The sequence below is a fragment of the Pinus tabuliformis genome, chromosome 1_2, assembly GCF_031772625.1.
Source record: "Pinus tabuliformis cultivar Carrire ecotype Pingquan chromosome 1_2, CPIR1, whole genome shotgun sequence".
NCBI classification, from domain to species: Eukaryota; Viridiplantae; Streptophyta; class Pinopsida; order Pinales; family Pinaceae; genus Pinus; species Pinus tabuliformis.
The window spans coordinates 1347165856-1347184055 of record NC_142298.1 but is presented as its reverse complement, the minus strand read 5'-3'; the positions used below and the strand labels follow the sequence as shown (position 1 = coordinate 1347184055).

The 18200-nt window shown below is 34.9% G+C and overlaps 1 protein-coding gene across 1 annotated transcript in view; it reads left to right on the top strand.

Moving 5' to 3' along the window:
- LOC149211218 (U-box domain-containing protein 43-like) overlaps window positions 1–2286 on the top strand; it is a 159274-nt gene extending 156988 nt beyond the window's left edge. The window contains exon 3 of the mRNA XM_089396968.1: window positions 467–2286. Within this exon, the coding sequence (XP_089253094.1) occupies window positions 467–1944 (1478 nt within the window). The 3' untranslated portion in view covers window positions 1945–2286. The remainder of the gene's footprint in view (window positions 1–466) is intronic.
- Window positions 2287–18200: the final 15914 nt, after the last annotated feature.

The window sequence follows — 18200 nt, the reverse complement described above, 5'->3', positions numbered from 1 at the left end:
ACCTCAAAAATCATTAATGCACGTGCTAGTGGAAGACTTTGTAGAAACCAAAGATCATCCTTAAGATGGCATTTCAATAAACTAATAGTGGTGCAGATCTTTTACATCACTTTAAAATCAGTCAGAAAGAAGCCACTCTCGGGTTCTCAACTGTGGTTTTCCATTATACTTAAATTTATTACATGGAGGCTTTTTATATTTTCCAGCAGCCAAGTCACCTTTGATTTTTTTCTGGTATCATGCTTGTATCTTCCTAAGTTTCATTATACAATTGTTCTGCATTTGTTCTGTTGTATAACCTAGGTTCTTCAACTTTGTACTAGCCAGCAATTTTTGGATCTGACAGTAAAAATGACTGTCTTCTGTATAGATTTTGTTAACGTTCTCTGAATATACATCATACATAGGATACTTATTGCTTAAATTCTGCAATTAACAAGGACACTTTGAATGAATGATGTTCTAGGCTCAGCGGAATCAAAGCTGAAAATGGCAAAAGCACTTGCAAGTATGAAATTGACTGATCAAAATATAAAGCTCTTGGGAGATGAAGGAGCAATTCCTCCCCTTGTCAAAATGATCTCAGGTAATCTTGAATCAAAAGCGTCAGCTTTGGGAGCTCTAAAGAATCTGTCAATAAATAACATGAACAAGAAATGCATGGCCAATACAGGAGTAGTTCCTCTCATTATGGAACATCTATTTTCTTCAAAGTTCCCTTCTACTATAAGAGAGGCATCAGCTATAATTTTAGAGAGAGTAATGAGTGATGATGGCATCCAATTTCTTGTGGATGGCAATGGTGCCCGTCTAGAACTAGAACCAATTATTCAAAACTTGCTTGCACTGCAGCAAAACCCTTCTACTTCCTTTTCCATACGCAGCCATGTTTTAAATGCTCTTCTTGGAATGGTTTCTGCACCAGATGGACAAATTGTTAGAACAATTGCCAGGGAAGGAAATGCCATTTCTGTTCTTCTACCTCTGGTCGAAGGTTCTCATCCAAAATTATGCATATCTGTTATGAAATTGCTATGTTACCTTTCAGAGGGGGGTTCTCAGGAGGTCTCCAGTTTTCTATCAAGCAAAAATAAGTTGCAGCTTTTTGTAAGTTTTCTTGAAGATGATTCTAAAGGTGATGTACAAGCAGCCACAGCAGGCATATTGGCAAACCTCCCAGTTTCTGATAGCAAACTCACTGCTGCTTTAATAGAGTTTGAAGCACTCCCAGCAATTATAAAAGTGATGAAGAGTGGGACTTCTGATGCAAAAGAAAATGCAGTTGGAGCTCTACTCAGATTCACTGACCCTTCTAGTGTGGGCACTCAACATACAGTCGTGCAATTGGGAGCTTACCCTATTCTTGTAAATTTGCTTCACTCTGGAACAATGCTGGCAAAAACCAAAGCAGCTTTTGCTATTGGTAATCTATCTTTGAGTAGTCCCCACCTTAGTGTGGCACCTGTAGTCAATGGGTGTTTGTGTTTCATGTCTGCAAAGCCTCCAGTTTGTAGAGTGCACAGAGGGCCTTGTGATGTTAAGACTACATTTTGCCTTCTAAAGGCTGATGCTTTATCTGCACTAGTGAACCTTTTGCAAGAACGTGAGGGTAACATTGCTGGTGCTGCAATTCATGCACTTGCAACATTGGTAAGTGACGATGACATTTTGAGCAAGGGAGCTAATGTACTACATGAAGAGAAGGCTATTGACCCAGTGATTGAAATTCTTTCTCGGGGAACAACAGAGACCAAAGAAGAGGCAGTGAGGCTTTTAGAGAAGTTATTCAATATTAGGGAAATTGTAGAAGCATATGCATCCAAAGCAAGGATTCCTCTTGTGGATCTGGCAACTCAAACACATTGGGGTGGAACACTTAGGAAAAAGGCAGCCAACGTCTTGGCACAGTTAGAAGTCACACAAGAAATATCAAGTTATTTTTGATATATGTTTCCATTGCTTGCAAGTTGCAGTGCATTTCATAGCGTTCCTATTTTTCTTGATCCTACCAGGGGCCATTGCTTCTAATTTGCATGTGTAGCATGTACGCTCCTTAAAAAAAGTTGAGACAGTTGCATAAAGCTGAAGATCCACCCTTAAGTCTGAAAATATTGAAAGTCATATATGGTTGCATCCTTGTTAGTTCTATATTGTATTTCTCCGTATTCCTGTGAGAAGATGGTGGCTTCTGAATATTTTAAATGATGTCTTTTGATTTGTAAATGAGTACCACATTGTACTTCCTAACTTATCGTTTTCTCTGAATTAGAATACATTTTACTCTTATTCTTCTTCGAAACTCTTCATTGAAGATATCAAGATTATTATATAATAAACGTCAATAAAGTGTCTCTGCAGTTTGAAGACCTCAAAAATGTTTTGTTGCTTCACCACTTGAGATTGATTTACAAAACCCATCATGATAAACCGCCAGGAATATGGACAAGTTGGACCAAGAAGCTTTACAAATAAGTTTACTAATTCTTCAAAACTCTTCATTTAAGATATCAAGATTATCATATAATATATGTCAAAATAGTGTTGCTGCAGTTTGAAGACCTCAAAAATGATTTGTTGTTTCACCATTTGAGATTTGATTGACAAAACTCGTCATGATAAACCACCAGAAATGTGGACGAGTTGGAGCAACAAGCATTACAAATAAGTTCCATATACTCCTAGAGCAAATAGCCTAATTGAAACTAAAACTAAACCACCAGATATATGGACGAGTTGGAGCAACAAGCATTACAAATAAGTTCCATATCCTGATTCCTACTAGAGCTAATAGCCTAAATGAAATTAAAACTATACTTATAACAGTACATATTTGTAAACCAGGGGGGTATATTGATGCTGGTTCACATGTCGAGAAATGAAAAGGTTAGAGAAATCAATAACGCTAAAATATGCATCCATGAGAAAATTGGTACACAAACATATGCATGATGGCTTATATGCACGAGATTGCATAGTCAAAATATATTGTATATATGCGTGGTGTTGATGGACTAGTTAGGTTGGCAAATTATTGATTATTTGATTTCTTTGATCAAAATTGTTTCGAGTCATTAACATGCTATTGCTTAATGATGCTCAGAAAAATAAGTGAACATACATGTTGGTCAAGCTCTTTGTTTTGATCAACATTAAACACGCATCTGTCCTAAAGAAGTCCATAGGTTCATTGAAAGGAGATTTCATCGTTGTTATTTTACAAAGATTTTATAATTTATCATTGATATAAGAGGATATATTGATGATGGGGCACACATTTAGAAAATATAAGATTTGAAATTAAAAGGTTGAGAGAAATCGATATGGCTAAAAAGCCGATTCCATAAGAAAGATGGCACATAGTCATATCCATGAGGTCACATGGTCAAAATAAATGGTATATAAGGATGGTTTATGTGCACTGGCTAGACAGGTTGGCAGAAGTCTATCCAACAAGGTTCCGTTATGAACATAATGGTTATTTGATTGCTTTGATCAAAATCGTGATTTGATTATTCCATCCAAAGGTTGACAATTTTATCCAACAAGCCTCCATTATGAAAATATTGGTTATTTGATTTCTTTGATCAAAATAGTGAGTTCACATGCACTTAATGGTTGTGACAAGAATAAGTGATTATACATGTTGATTGAATTCTTTGTCTGGGGCAACATTAAACATGCTTCTATTCTACAAAAGTGCATAGGTTCACTGAAAGGATCATCATTTTTTTTGTCACAAAGTTTTGATTAGTTGTTTTGACGTCAATAGGCCTTTTAGTTGACTTCAACAACTACAAGAAACCAAGGCCATTTATATGGTTGAATCAAACCTCATCAAGCTCCTTTATCTTTCATTGTACTTTTGAAGTTAGTGAAGGTGCCAAGAATAGACACAAAAATCGAAATTTGCAAGCAATGAGTAAAACATAAAGTAGAAAAGCAAGTTTGCATTGAAAGGAGGAATTGAAATCCCCAATGTCAAAATCATTTTTCATTTCATCTTCTTGCTTGACACCTCACACTTCTATGTGTCAACTAACTAGTTTCACGCATGCTACAATTTATGTATAATTAATCTAACCTAACATTTGATCTTTAGGCCCACATCTCTTTAATCGTTACAATGACCAATGCCCCAATCCCACCCAATGACTATGAAAAAATACAAGTCTTTAGCTGATCCTATTGATCCAAATATGCTACATTTACTACATTTACTCTATATGTGTAATCTGCACCGATGTCCTATACATGTTTCTCTATATGTATGATTAATTATCCATTGTACCTTGAACCTACATCTTGCACTTGTACCCTATGTGTTCATGATGCCTCATTTGTTGGCCCTGTGCCTACTCACAATATCTCAGATATCTATTCATGCCATTTGGAAAAACCAGTGCCTTATACCAATAATTGTACCCCTTTATCTTGCTCCAACCTTCTTGTTCTACACAACTCAATATCATTCTAGTGATTCTCTAATTACGAGTGTTTCTCATGGAGTGTATCAATCTTTGTATAATCGTTAGTGTTATCAATGTTGACACCATCTGATCTCTCTTCCATTCTCATGGGTGATAACATATTTTCTTCCACTTCATCTCCAATATCTACTATGCGAGATTTACTTCAACAAATGTCCTCATTTGTAGCTCTCCAAGTTAGTTTCCATGTCTACTTTGCCTTGGTGGAAGCAATATTGCTATCATACCCAACATTTTCTGCCACACAAACTTGCCATGAAGATGAGTGAAACAAATCAGGGACCTTTATCCATGAATGCCATCCAACATTAGATTATTTGTTTATACACCCTTGAGGGTAAAGGTACTACAAATCTCACATAGGCTATCACAAAATAAATCTTATGAATTAATCATTGTCTCACAACCTCACGTAAAAAACAAATTAGAAACAAGTTGAAACGCATCACTATAATGAACAAGTTCATATACGCAACGGAATAATCTTTAGAATACTTGTAAGACGTAAACATTCATTGTAGGACTAGTAATGTATATTAAATATTATATAAAAGAATTTGTGTGAGATTACAAATGAGAATGAGGGTCTTCTTATATGCCCTAAGCATGTACCTCTTCACCAACAGTGATGTCCTTAGGGACATACCTCTTCATTAACTAATAACTAGTTATATAATCATTATTTAGTGTTTTTATTATTTATGTTATTTATATTATTTTATATATATTTTATTTATGACATTGCATTCCTCTTCAAAAAACTTTGTTCTCAAAGCTTACTGATGAAAAGGCTTGATCTCTTTTTCTGTTTTGAATGTCTTCTCCTCTCGTAACTATCATTTCGTTGATACAAGACGATATGATCCATTGAGTGATAAATAAAATTGTCGGATTGAGAATTGATCTAACCATATTAAATTAATCTTCTGTGGGATCTTCCGATCACTGGAATTTTGTAATGAATTGTTATCATAGGAATGGATTATGCAAACTTCGACATTCCTTGGAACATAAATCCATTGTTTTCGTTCAGAATGGTTCAAATATATAAACTGACTTAGTTGTCTATTCTTGTGATTTAGATGTCGATAAGGAGCTCTTGCAGTTTGATCTTTCCCTAATTTGTTTTTGGTTATTTCCCGATTTACTTTAGGTATTGTTGTTGTTGAGTTGGTTACTGAATCGTCACTTGGAATTTCCATTGTTTGAACTGCAATATTTGAATTGGTTTTAACTTCTATACGTTTCTCTTCTTGTTGAGTTGTGATATTGAATGGATCAATATTTATTCCTTTATCTTCAACTTGGACTGTTACGAGTGGAGACTTCAATACTTCTTCTTGAAGTTGTTCTAACTTGTCATTTAGTGACTTCTTGTTACTTTTAATCTTCTTTATTTGCGTAAAAAGGTTTTGGTTATGATTCCTTAGACGTAAACGTTTGTTGAATCGTTGACTTTTTCTTTAGTATCCTTCTCTTTATCTTTTATATTTTTTATTTGCTATAATAACCTTTGATTCAAGGTTTTTAAGCGCAAAATTTCTTCTTCTTTTTTTGATAGATCCTTGTTGAATTTCTTCTCGAGACATTCATTTTCTTCAAATTTCTTTCTTATATCTTTGGACTTCTTGATTTTCTCAAGTAATTTTTTATTATGGTCCCTTAGACGCCAAATTTCTTCATTACTTTTTGTTGATTCTTCATAAAACCTATCTTCAAGATCTTTATATTTCTTTTTTGATGCTTCGTTCTTTTGTTGTAGTTCTACGAGTTCTTCTTTTATCTTTTAATTTGTGTTTGGGTATTACCTTGATATTTTGCCAGAGTAACAATCTTTGACATTTTGGACGAAATATTGTATGATTTTTAAAAATCGATAAATATTGATCTTCTTTTCAAAAAATGGACCTCTGAACCAACATGTAGAATTACATATGAAATCCATAGCTCCTTCATTCATCTTCAAATTAAACTCCATTTTACATTCTTCAAAATTATAATATTTTACTTAGTCTTAATATTCCTTTTTGATTTTTTTTTTTATACTTTACACCTTCTAAGTATTTGTATTTAAATAAATTTTTACTTAATTGAAACTTGAAATTTACGTTTATATCTTATTTTTGTTCCAACCACTGCAATAAGGCTTGAACACTTATATTTAGCCTTTTTATATAAAAAAAAATTCGTATATACTTTAACACTTTAAATTGGGCTATATCGAAAAGCCAAGAACCTTTTATTCACTATAATATTTGATTGTTTAATATTGTTGATTTACTAACCAAATTAAAATGATTAGTTTTCCTTTTGTTTTATAATTTAAAAAAAATATATATATTTAATGGCCAAAGGTATAAATGATAAATTGGAGAACCTCTAGAAAATGGGTAGCGAAACGCTTCGATTATGATGACAACAAGGTTGACGAAAATTCGATGGCCAAAGATCGGGATCAGATGTGGCTCTGATACCAATGTAACGAACAAAGTTCGTATATGCAACGAAATAATCTTCATAATACTCGAAAGAACATCCATTGTAGGACCAGTGATATATATTCAATATTGTATAATTTTTTGTATGAGATTGCAAATGAAAATGAGGGTCTAATTATATACCTTTGGCAGGTACTTCTTTACCAACGATCATGTCTTTAGGGACATACCTCTTCATTAACTAATTACTAGTTATATAATCATTATCTAATGTTTTTATTGCTTACATTATTTATATTAATTTATATATTTTTTATTCATAACAATCACAACTTTGGATGTTGCTACCTAAAGGATTTTCAAATTTAATGGGGTTCAATTTGAGATTAATAGTGTCTTCCCTAAAGCTTTAATTCTTGTCATGCAAAATTAATTAATGTTTGGATCCCCATATGATTGCATTGAACATTTATCCTCATGTCAATGGAGAAAGAGGGCATATAAAGGAAAATGAAACAAAGAGGCAAAAAGGGTAAATGGAGAGACATTATAATCCTTCTAGAATCTAAACTTACTTCAAGGCAAATTGTGATTGTTAAGGACATAAACAGAAATTGAAACACATAAACAATGAAGTAAAACATAAAATAGAGAAGCAAGCTTACATCAAAGAATCAATTCAAATCCTCGTAGGGGTATAATTAAATATAAAATGTTGACATGGAAATGACCTTTCATTTCATATTTGTGTTTGATGCCTTATACTCACCTCACATTATGAGTCACTAATAATGACACTCAACTACAATAAGAAGAACTTTGACTTGGGCAAAACTTGAACATTTGTTCCAAACTAACACTCAAATTAAAATATTTATGGAAAATCAGTTAAGTGCACTAAATCCTATCTAATTCTCCATACAAAAGGATTCCACATGTAACTGGGTTGAGGAGAGTAGATGTGGACTCCCCTCTATCAAGCGTTATCCCCAACAAGGCTCTAACAATGGAGACATAAGAGAACACTTCTAAAAAATCATTTTGAATTGGATAATTGCCTTGTTTGTTGATATATAAATGATAGGCCATAGGCCTATCGATTTTGCCAGTATAGATGCTAAAATTTTTAATGCAAAATTTAAATGTAACTCACTATGATTTTATTGTTGACAAATTGCATTTAATTTGCACATTGTTAATTATATGCATAAAATGCAATGCGAAGGGAATCAATCATACACAATGATAACATATAGTTTAGCTTGGAAACCCAATCTTGGGAAAACCAATAAAATATAGTGTCTTCAATTCCTTGAGGAATTCTAAAAGAGAAAACTGCACATGCACTATAAGCCACCCTTTTTATTATTTGAGAATTCTAGTGTTCTTACTCTTTTATATACAGACAAAATATTACAACTTTGAAACAATTCTACATATCGTGGATAATGCCTTCCTAGATCTTAACCATCGTCATAGTCTTCTAGAAATCCAACTTGAATTCTAATCTCTTTCTCTTCTACAAAATTTCTTAAGACTTTGGAGTGCATCTTCAAAGGCATAACAATATGGAAAGAATATGGCTTACACACTTTGATGGCAAGCTTGCATAACCTATGTTTTCCTTAATGATGCTTCCTTGGCCTCTTGCTTCTTGTCCAACCCTCCTCTTCTAAACCAACACCATTATTTTAATATATTGTGCTGATGACCATGCTCAACTAAGGCTTCACGTGCCCATTCAAGCTCATGAACTTCATTACTTTGACGACTTATCTAGGTCTTAATCTTCTTTCTTAGAATAGTAATCATGATAATGTTGCTAAGTGTGTCTTCCTAGCGAGTCTAGCTTTACCATGAACAAGGATTCTTCCTTTCATCCATTTAACCTTGGAGCCATATTCGTAGACCACATCTCTTCCGCTACTTCTATAGTTACCTCCAACAACGTCACATCCCCTTCTTGACCTTTCCATGGTTCCCTTCTCCTTCTACCATGAAGGCTAAGAATTATAGCTAAGAGGACCACCTCTTCCACGTTCACTATAAACCTTTATTTCCTCTCTTATGTAGTGATGAGGGTTTTAAAGACCGATCATTTCCTTTTCTTGACTTCGATGGTGGTTCACGTTCCTCCCCTAATTCATTTATTCTTTCTTAGGAGAGTTGAAACACTTGTTTTTTGCTTCCAAGAATTCCAAGAGACTTCCCTTCATTTTCCAACGAATAGGCTAAACTTTGGTGGGCACATGGTGATGGTTGTTAGCTTATTCTTGTCAAAAATTTGGACACCAAACAACTCAATTACTGTATTTTTGTCGACGCGTTTCGAACCAACGAGTGTGGTTCATCATCAGGACAAGTTGAAGAACCAGATCATGGCTACAAGTTAAATAGGGAGAGCAGATCTTCCAACGGCTATATTTGACTAGGAAACAGCTATTTTGACTAAGAAACGGTTAAATTTGACTGGCCAACTTGACTGGACTGAGGGAGAGGAAAAGTTATTAATGTTATGATTATTACCAAAATTATTGTTATATATATTACGAGCATTTGAATAAAAGTAAAGTTCATATTCAAAATTTTAGAAAATTAATAAATTAGTTGTCCAATTATAAATAAAAATATATAAATGGTTAGTAAATCATTAAGTTAGTTTTTTGGCTACCTCAAAATTGCTAATAGGAATACTAATTAAATGATTTTGTATATTGTGAAATAATTATAAAAAAAAACAATACATCAATAATATAGTATGGAAAGATATGTAAAAATATACCTTCCTAATTTAATATAAATATATAAATAAATAGTTAATTGGTTATTATGCAAATTAGTTTCTAGAAAGAATCAACTGACAGGACCTAAACCTATTAATCTGCCTATCTAGAAAGAAAACAAAAACCAATTATAAAAGGATTAATATATATATATGTATGTCTGTGTGTGTGTGTATTAATCAAGAGGGAGGAGAATAGAGAGACGAGAAGGGAAAAAAGGACAACGATCAAACAAGGCAAGGTGGGGGGAAAACCAAGGAAGCCGAGTCGGGGATCGGGGGAGGGAGGGAAAAAATGGGGAGGTAGCTAGGAGGAGAGGGCAGGGATCCAACAACTACTAATTTTCCAGCCATCATCTCTATTGAGGTTTCTCAGTCTTCTTTCGATTTCTATGGCTTCCCTAAATTTCTGGTGATGGAAATGTGCCACCTTGGCGATAACATGGGCTTCCTCAATACATACATGGTGCTTTGTCTTCTCTACATGTTCAGCCAAGGTGGAAGACCGAGTTCTCCTATGTTTTATGTCGGCTGAGTGTTCATTAATCCTTTGGTTAATAGAGCGACCAGTCTCACCAACATATGGGGTCCCACAGGAGCAAGGAATAACATAGACACCTTTCATGTCCTTGGGGTCAATTGGGTCTTTTACCGATCTAAGGGAGTTATGTATGGTGTTAAGGGGTATAAAGGTAGAGGGAACATTATGCTTCCTGAGAATTCTAGCAATCTTATCAGTCGTCCCTTGGATGAAAGGGAGATGAACCCCTGAGACTTGCTCTTTAGGGTCTTTCTTGACCAATGAATTCTTGCTGGCTTTGAGGAAAGATTTCTCACCGAGGTGCCTACTATAACCATTATTGGCAAAAACATTAAGGAGATGAGCCTTCTCTTTATCGAGGCTCTTTTCATCAGAGATCCTAAGTGCCCGGGTAGCTAGCGTGTTCAGAACACCTAACTTTTGAGTGGGGAAATGATGGGAACTGGCATGAAGATACTGCTCAGTATGAGTTTTTTTCCGAAACACTTGGTGGGAGACCGAACCGTCATCATTCCTTGAAATGAGAACATCGAGGAAGGGCAGTTGCCCATCAACTTCCTACTCCATAGTGAACTTTATGGAGGAGGACTGATTGTTGAGATGATTGAAGAAAAGATCCAACTCTTCTTGGCCATGGGGCCAGATGACATTCGTGTCATCCACAAATCTCTTCCAAAGCTTGGGAAGGAGTCGGGCAGAGGCCAAAGCCTTGGATTCAAAATCTTCCATAAAAATATTAGCAACAACCGGGGACAGGGGGGAGCCCATGGCAACACCACAGGTCTGCTCAAAGAACTCACCCTCAAAGCTGCAAAATGTTGACGATGAACAACACTCGTTGGTTCGAAACGCGTCGACAAAAATAATATAATGTGATTTTCGCTGAAAAATCTTCTCATTAAACTTATGGATCACAGAAGCTTAAATTCAACAACTCAATTATTGCCAAAATACATCTACATGCAATATGTATTTTTGAGGAGTAGACAAATGAATTTTGGTCTGATTTTTTATGGGCATGTGTGCATTGATGTCATCTCACCTGTAATCAAAATGTTATCTTCCTTCAATTTTTAACACTTTCCTACTTATGCAACAAGCTATGCACTTCTCCAACTTCTATGGTTTTGGGATTTTTATTTTTCTTTTTTATTGCATTTTAGGATTTGTGACAAACTTGTGTTCTACATGCCCATGTTCTACAACATTTTCCTTGATATTTTAACAACTCCTGCATGTTGAACACAACCCCATGGTTTATAGTAAAATTGGATTCATGTCCTAGATTTATCATGGATCACACCTCCTATAAGTTAAGACTTCTGAGTCCCACAAACAAGGAGTGTTTGGAATTTCAGAGGAGGATGTTGAGCCCCTGATAACATTGGATTTCTTGGATGCTTTCATGGAGTCTTGGAGTTGACTTAGGGATGACTGGGTTGTGACAATTATCATATAGGAGAAGAGGAACTAAAGGATCACATGTCTTAAGAGAGGTGTTGGACAATTGGCGCCCTTGGAAAAGGAGTGTTAGACCTTGGTTGAGGAGCACCTTTTTCATGGAGCCTTGCTTGTAGATATTCATCATGTTGGAGCTTGAAGCATGTCACTTGTAAAGTGAGTGATCACATGTAAGGACCTGCATCTTGCAGTTTCCTTATAGATCACTTATTAATAAAGATATTCCTTCACTTCTTAGATAAATAGAGGAAGAAGAGAGTATTTTCTCATCATCATCTTTGTACTCTTTACTTTTTCTTGTCTTATTAGAGTGACATGCTAGTGTTCAAGAGAAAATCCTAATCATTATGAAGAGGAAATAATGATTTTTTGTTGGGAGATTATTCTTCTGATGTTAGCATTTGATCTTGGGAACAAGATGTTGAGATGATATATCATTCATGCTGGGAAAACTTAGATCCCATGTATCTTGGGTTTAGAGATGTTGGAGGAGGAGCAACTCTCTCTCTCTCTCTCTTTTCTTTGTACTTTATCTCTCTTGTTTTGAGACTATTAAATTTCCTTGAACCCAACAACCTAGTAAATTACAGATCTATTGAATACATGGCATGACTAGGATCTTAACAAAATTTAAATAACGTAAGAAAAATGACAACCAATCTCAATCACACACTACACACAAATTTTCTACCCAATCATATAGTTCTTCATTAAAAAATCATTTTAGAACTTACTCGAGTTTCCTTATTGGGAAAATGGCCCTTTGAGGAAATTACATATGCAACAACACCTTGAATCTAATCCAGCTGATCAAACCATATATTTTTCCTTTCATCTATCTCTTGGCTACTATGGATCTCCATTGTTGCTCCTTGCAACTTCCGTGGATCTAACACATTTTAATGGAAGTCCCTTTCCACCCAATCACTGAGATGTCCTTCTCTCAATGTCTTGTATCACTCAATTTTTTGTATCTTGTCCCTTGCCTAACCTTTCTTTTATAAGCTTGAATTATGATGGAATCCACAACCCTAATCTCAAAAGTGACTAACGGTTGAGATTAGATCTCACCTCACTTGAGATCGACAATTGAGATTCATCTAATTCACTAATGAAAAAAACTTTTCATTTCATTACATTAACTTGTCTTATAAAACAAATTACTTTAATAACTAATATAATTGCTAAGGTTAAAGGTGTATCAAGCCACTTCAACATGCCTAGATACTTAGACTTGTGCATAAGTACTTTCCCAAGCTACAAACATTAACACTCCCTCGTAGTGAAGGAGGTTCTTCCTAAAGAGCCACCTAGAATTGGTTATCCCTCTAGCCTTGGCACAATTTCCTTCTTCAGAGGCTTCCTCTCCCTAATGTGCTCCTAGGAGTGTCTACATGGTCCTGAGCATCTCTCAATGTTTGAATAGGCTTCCGATCAACTCGTATATGTTTCTCTTTAACCTTGATGGCCACTTTTGTGTCTAGACTAGACTCCTCTAAACAAATGAGCACTTACCCATTCTTGAATGTGACCTCTAATTCCCCATCCTCCATGAATGATATTGATAGCAAGTTCTTCCTTAGTCGTAGTATGAAGAGCATGTGCTTGGTTTCCAACGTCCCTCTTGATTCTAGTTGAAACTTAAGAGTTTTAATCCCTTCACTACATACATGACATCATTACCAAGCTACACATGCAAATCTAAGTCATTCTCCATCATAATGCTAACTAGCTCTCGTGCTTCTACTATACGATGTGATGAACCATTATCTAGGTACCAAGCACTCCTTATGATGGTGCTACTAGATAGACAAGTGACAAATGAGAACTCCTTGAACTTCACCACAAACTCATCAAGTTGAACCTCTATTGATGTTGTTTTTTGTTGCCATTTCTCCTTCACCTTTTTCTTCTTCAGAGGCTGTGATGCATAGTGCCTATTCTTGTGGAATCTAAAGAACTTGATCTTACCCTAGTGCTTATTCTTCCCTGATTGATAAGTTGTTAATCCCTTAACCTAAAAACCACTTATTAAGCCATATATACTAAGTGATATCATTTCTATTGTTATATTATTATATAGGTTAGAACCGTCAATGGTCCCATTTCATTATAATTGTACCCCTCATCTCCTATATATATTCTAAGGATACCTAGTCTTAGAATCATCAAATATTGTAAGCATAGGTTCCTCCCTCAAAGAGGACTGTAATTATTGGTTTCTTATAATTTTTAAGGTATAAGGTTCATAACATTTGGTATAAAAGATCATGATCCTAGGGTTTCACTATTTCAAATCGGTCATCGTGGAATTTTCACTATAACATTTTTTCTGGAAGGTTTCAAATGGTAAAATTGGAGAATATTGAGGATAAATCTTATACACTATATGGTTCAAATTTCAGATCTTTATTCACCATATTTTCAGAGATATAATCCAAGGAATTTAGGGTTCCTGAATGCTCCCGAAATCAGGTCAATTCAACATTTTTTCTATAACATTTTCTCTATGAGGTTTCAGACCATGAAAATTGGAACACATTGAGTTGAAATCCTGGTGAACATTTGGTTCAAATTTCAGTTCTTGGTTTGCTATAATTCTAGGCATATGATCTAAGGAATTCCAGTTTCTTGAATGCTCCTGAAATCTATATTTCAAAGAGGCCAGTTTAGAATTTTCGCAATAACATAATTTTTGGGAGGGTTTAGATAGTGAAACTTGAACATATTAAGAAGAAGTATCAAGGAACATCTGGTTCAATTTTCATAATTTAGTTCTCTATATGTTCATAGTTATACCTTGTGGTAGTTAGGGTTTGTGAACAATCTTGGAATAATTTTTAAATAAGTCAACTTGGTATTTTTGCTATATCTTCTTTTCTGGGACTTTTCATACTGTGAAATCCTTAGGAATTTTAGGAGACATATAGAAGTACCTAAGATACAAATTTCAAAATTATATTTTAATAATTGGACATGTGGTAGAGTATACAAGTTTTGTTCATGGGAAGAGGCTAATAATCAACAAGTATTTGGAAAGTTACCATAACTTTCACTTGACACACAAAATTCTATTCACACCTATGCAATTGCAAAAATGACATATCAGAGTATTATGAACAAAGTTTCAGATCTAGAAGGACTCAAATGTTAGAGATATATCAAGAAACACTTCATCCATACATATATTCTCCAAATTAAGGTACTTAACTTACAAGCAACCTAATTGTTGATTAGAAGATCCCATTTTTTTATTGACTGGAAGTTGTAATAAAGAGGGGTATTATTATTATTTTCCAACATGCCTCTAAATATGTTAGATGATCCAAAAATACAAATTTTATCATAGGTTATAAAATTAGAATAAAATAATTATTAATTTAAGATATTAAATTAATAATTATTATTCTAGAATGTTTAATTATTTAATGGAGACTTTTAGAATTAGCATATTGTTGTAACTAGATATGACTCTCCAATTGTGTCATATCTTAGGCTCTATTTTAGGAGATTAGTTAGCTAGTTGGTTTGAATAGCATTTATTGTAAATGGACACTTGTTATTTAATAAGTGATCCATAATTAGAGGTAGTTAGGACATGGAGCTTATAAATAGCTCATTGCAAGAGTGTTTGGTTGTTCGGGTGTAAACTCTTGCAAAATCAATTATGTAATTGTTTTTTTTCCTGATTAATAAAATTACGTGTCTAAGGACACTTCTGCCATTATTGTGGTATCAGAGCTCCAGTAATGTTGCAGTGGATGTGAGAAGGATCTTCCAACTCAACAAAGTCCTGGAAAACTCCATTCAGTTGGCCAGCAAATCATTGGTATGAAAATTGTACAGTTTTGTTTAAAAGGAAAATAAATTGTATCATTGATTTTAGATTTTTTAAAATCTAAAATTCATTTTTTTATTATAAAAAAATTGCCTCTGTCATTTTTATTATTATCTGAATAGCCTCTTCCGAAAAGTAGCGGCCATCACCAGAGACAACAATTCTGGAACCTTTTATTTTTTTCTACTGACCAGTGACAATACAGCATGCCATGATCACGAGTGTTTCTTCTACGACTAATCAAAATTCAGGCAGAATTTGGCAGTGTTTCATGCTCTCTGAAACTAAAGCATTTGAAAATTGTGGCAAAAAGCATGAGACAGTAAGAGGATACTTCAGTTTCGTCGTTGGCCCTGGCTATCGTTTCTTTTTTCTTTCCTAAGAAGTTTCCTCTTGAAATTTCTTTCATTCTATGAATAAAAGTTTAGCAACCAGGCTATCAAATCTACAACAAGAACTTCTGACACGTCTGGTTCATTGCGGTGATGAATTTTTGTTCATCGGTATCTGCCTCGGCAGTGGGCTTCAACTCTTCCTGCTGCTCCCCAACCAGAGTCTTGTCGGTGTCAATGATCATTTCTGTTACCACAACAATTACCGCTCAATCAATCACTGTCACACTTCTGAACGCATGAATGCCTTCAGCTTACCAAGCTGGTCTGTTCTGCTCTGGTTCACTCACAGTTCGGCCTGTCGGTTATATCCCGGTTTTCTTGCACCTCTTCGCTCGCTCTTCTCCTGATTGATTGAGGTGTCTGCCGCTCAGTTCAATTCGGTTATCACCTTAATTACTGCGTGTAAGATCGACCAGTTAGTCAGGTCGGTCTATGAAGAAGCCGATGTGGCAGACTTGAATTTGGAGGAGTTATTCACAAACCGTGTGGGGATTGCTCATACACGTTGGGCAACCCATGGACCCCCTTCTCTATTTGCGCATTTGAACGATATTCTGTTTGGTGTATCGACTTGAAGTAGCTGATTTTGTATGGCGTTAAAAACAAAAGTTAAATTGAAGAGTGAAGACGCAGACAGATAAGGAGTTATTTTTTTTGTATTTTGGAGAGATATGGTGTTTTTTAATTTATTGTGTGTGAAGTAATAAGTGATTTTTTTTGGGAGAAATAAGGTGAGCTTTGTAATCGAGTGATGAGTGAGCTTTTTAAAGTTTTTTTTTAAAAAAAGGGCCTTGTAATGGAGTAATAAGGTGGTTGTAATTTTTTGGAGCAATAAGGAGTTTTTTTTTTGTAATTTTTTGAAGGAGATAATTGTAACTCAAAGTTATTTTACTTTGAGGGGGGGTAAAGTTTTTTACCAGATTGTGCAAAAGCACCATTGTAAAAATTCAAATTTTGAAAGTTGCCCTGTAAAAATTTGAGAAATTGACTAGAGCCAAGTGCAAAGCTCAGTCAATTGTCTCCTGTTTTGACGACTATTCGAGGGTCAAGGCCAAGCCCCAATAGATCGTGTTTTTTGCGTGGTGTGTTGTGTTGACTATCTTGTCCTTTCTGTTCTGATTCTTGGTGCAACACTATAACGCTAAAATGTCTAAGTTGATTAATTTGTTTTCTGATTCCGACAAACTAGAAGGCACCAAATCTTATAAAACATGGCATCGACTCATTGAAAGCACACTCATTTACAATGAATTATGGCAGGGAATATGTGATGGAGATGTTAAGCCGAATAAACCCACAGATGCAGATGCACTGGCAAAATGGGAAATCAAGAATGCTAAAGCCTTAGCTCTTATTAAATCGTCTGTGAATGATGAAATGTATGTCCATATAGAAAATGCTTTAGATGCATGGACTGCCTTGAAAACTTTTAAAGACCTCTTTGATACTCAGCCTGAATCAAAGAAGGTTGATCTACAGTTAAAATTGTTGCAACAAAAATTAACTGAAGATGGTGATATTCTTGAATATCTCTCCAGACTTAAGAATATTAAGCAGGAAATTATTAATGCTGGTTTTCCCGCAATTGATGATAGCTTTATGGTCACAATTGTAATTGTTGGGCTTCCTTCTTCCTACACACATTTTTTAGAGACTCTACAAGTAACTGGGAAATTAGAGAAACTAAAGTTTGATGAGCTTTGTGAAATGTTGAGTCAACATGATAAAACTTTTGGGAAGAAGAAGAAAGTTGGTGAAGATGTTTTTCTCACAGAAGCCAGCACTAGTAAGTCATCAGCAGATAGTTCTCGAGGAAGAGGCAGATGGAATCAGAATCAAGCAGCACATAATCGAGGTCAAAGCCAAAGCAAAGGCAACAATTTTAACAGAGGAGGAAGAAATAATTTTCAAGGTAGAGGAAACAACCAAGGAAGAGGCAATTTTCAAGGACAAGGATATAATAGTCAAGGTAGAGGACAATCTCAAAATAGAGGTCAAAGCAGAGGCAAAGGACAATCTTCAGGAAGAGGAAGAGACTTAAGTCAAATTGTGTGTCGACGATGTAACAAAGTTGGCCATTATGCTGAAGATTGCCGAACTTCACTTAATAAAATTCCCAAGTTTCAGCAGCATTCAACACAATTTGCAAATGATCAAGATGAAGATAACTCAGAATATGTTTTTACTTCCTCACCAGCATCAAAAATTTCATCCCATCTTAGAAGTGACTATGAAGATGTCTGGATCTTGGATTACGG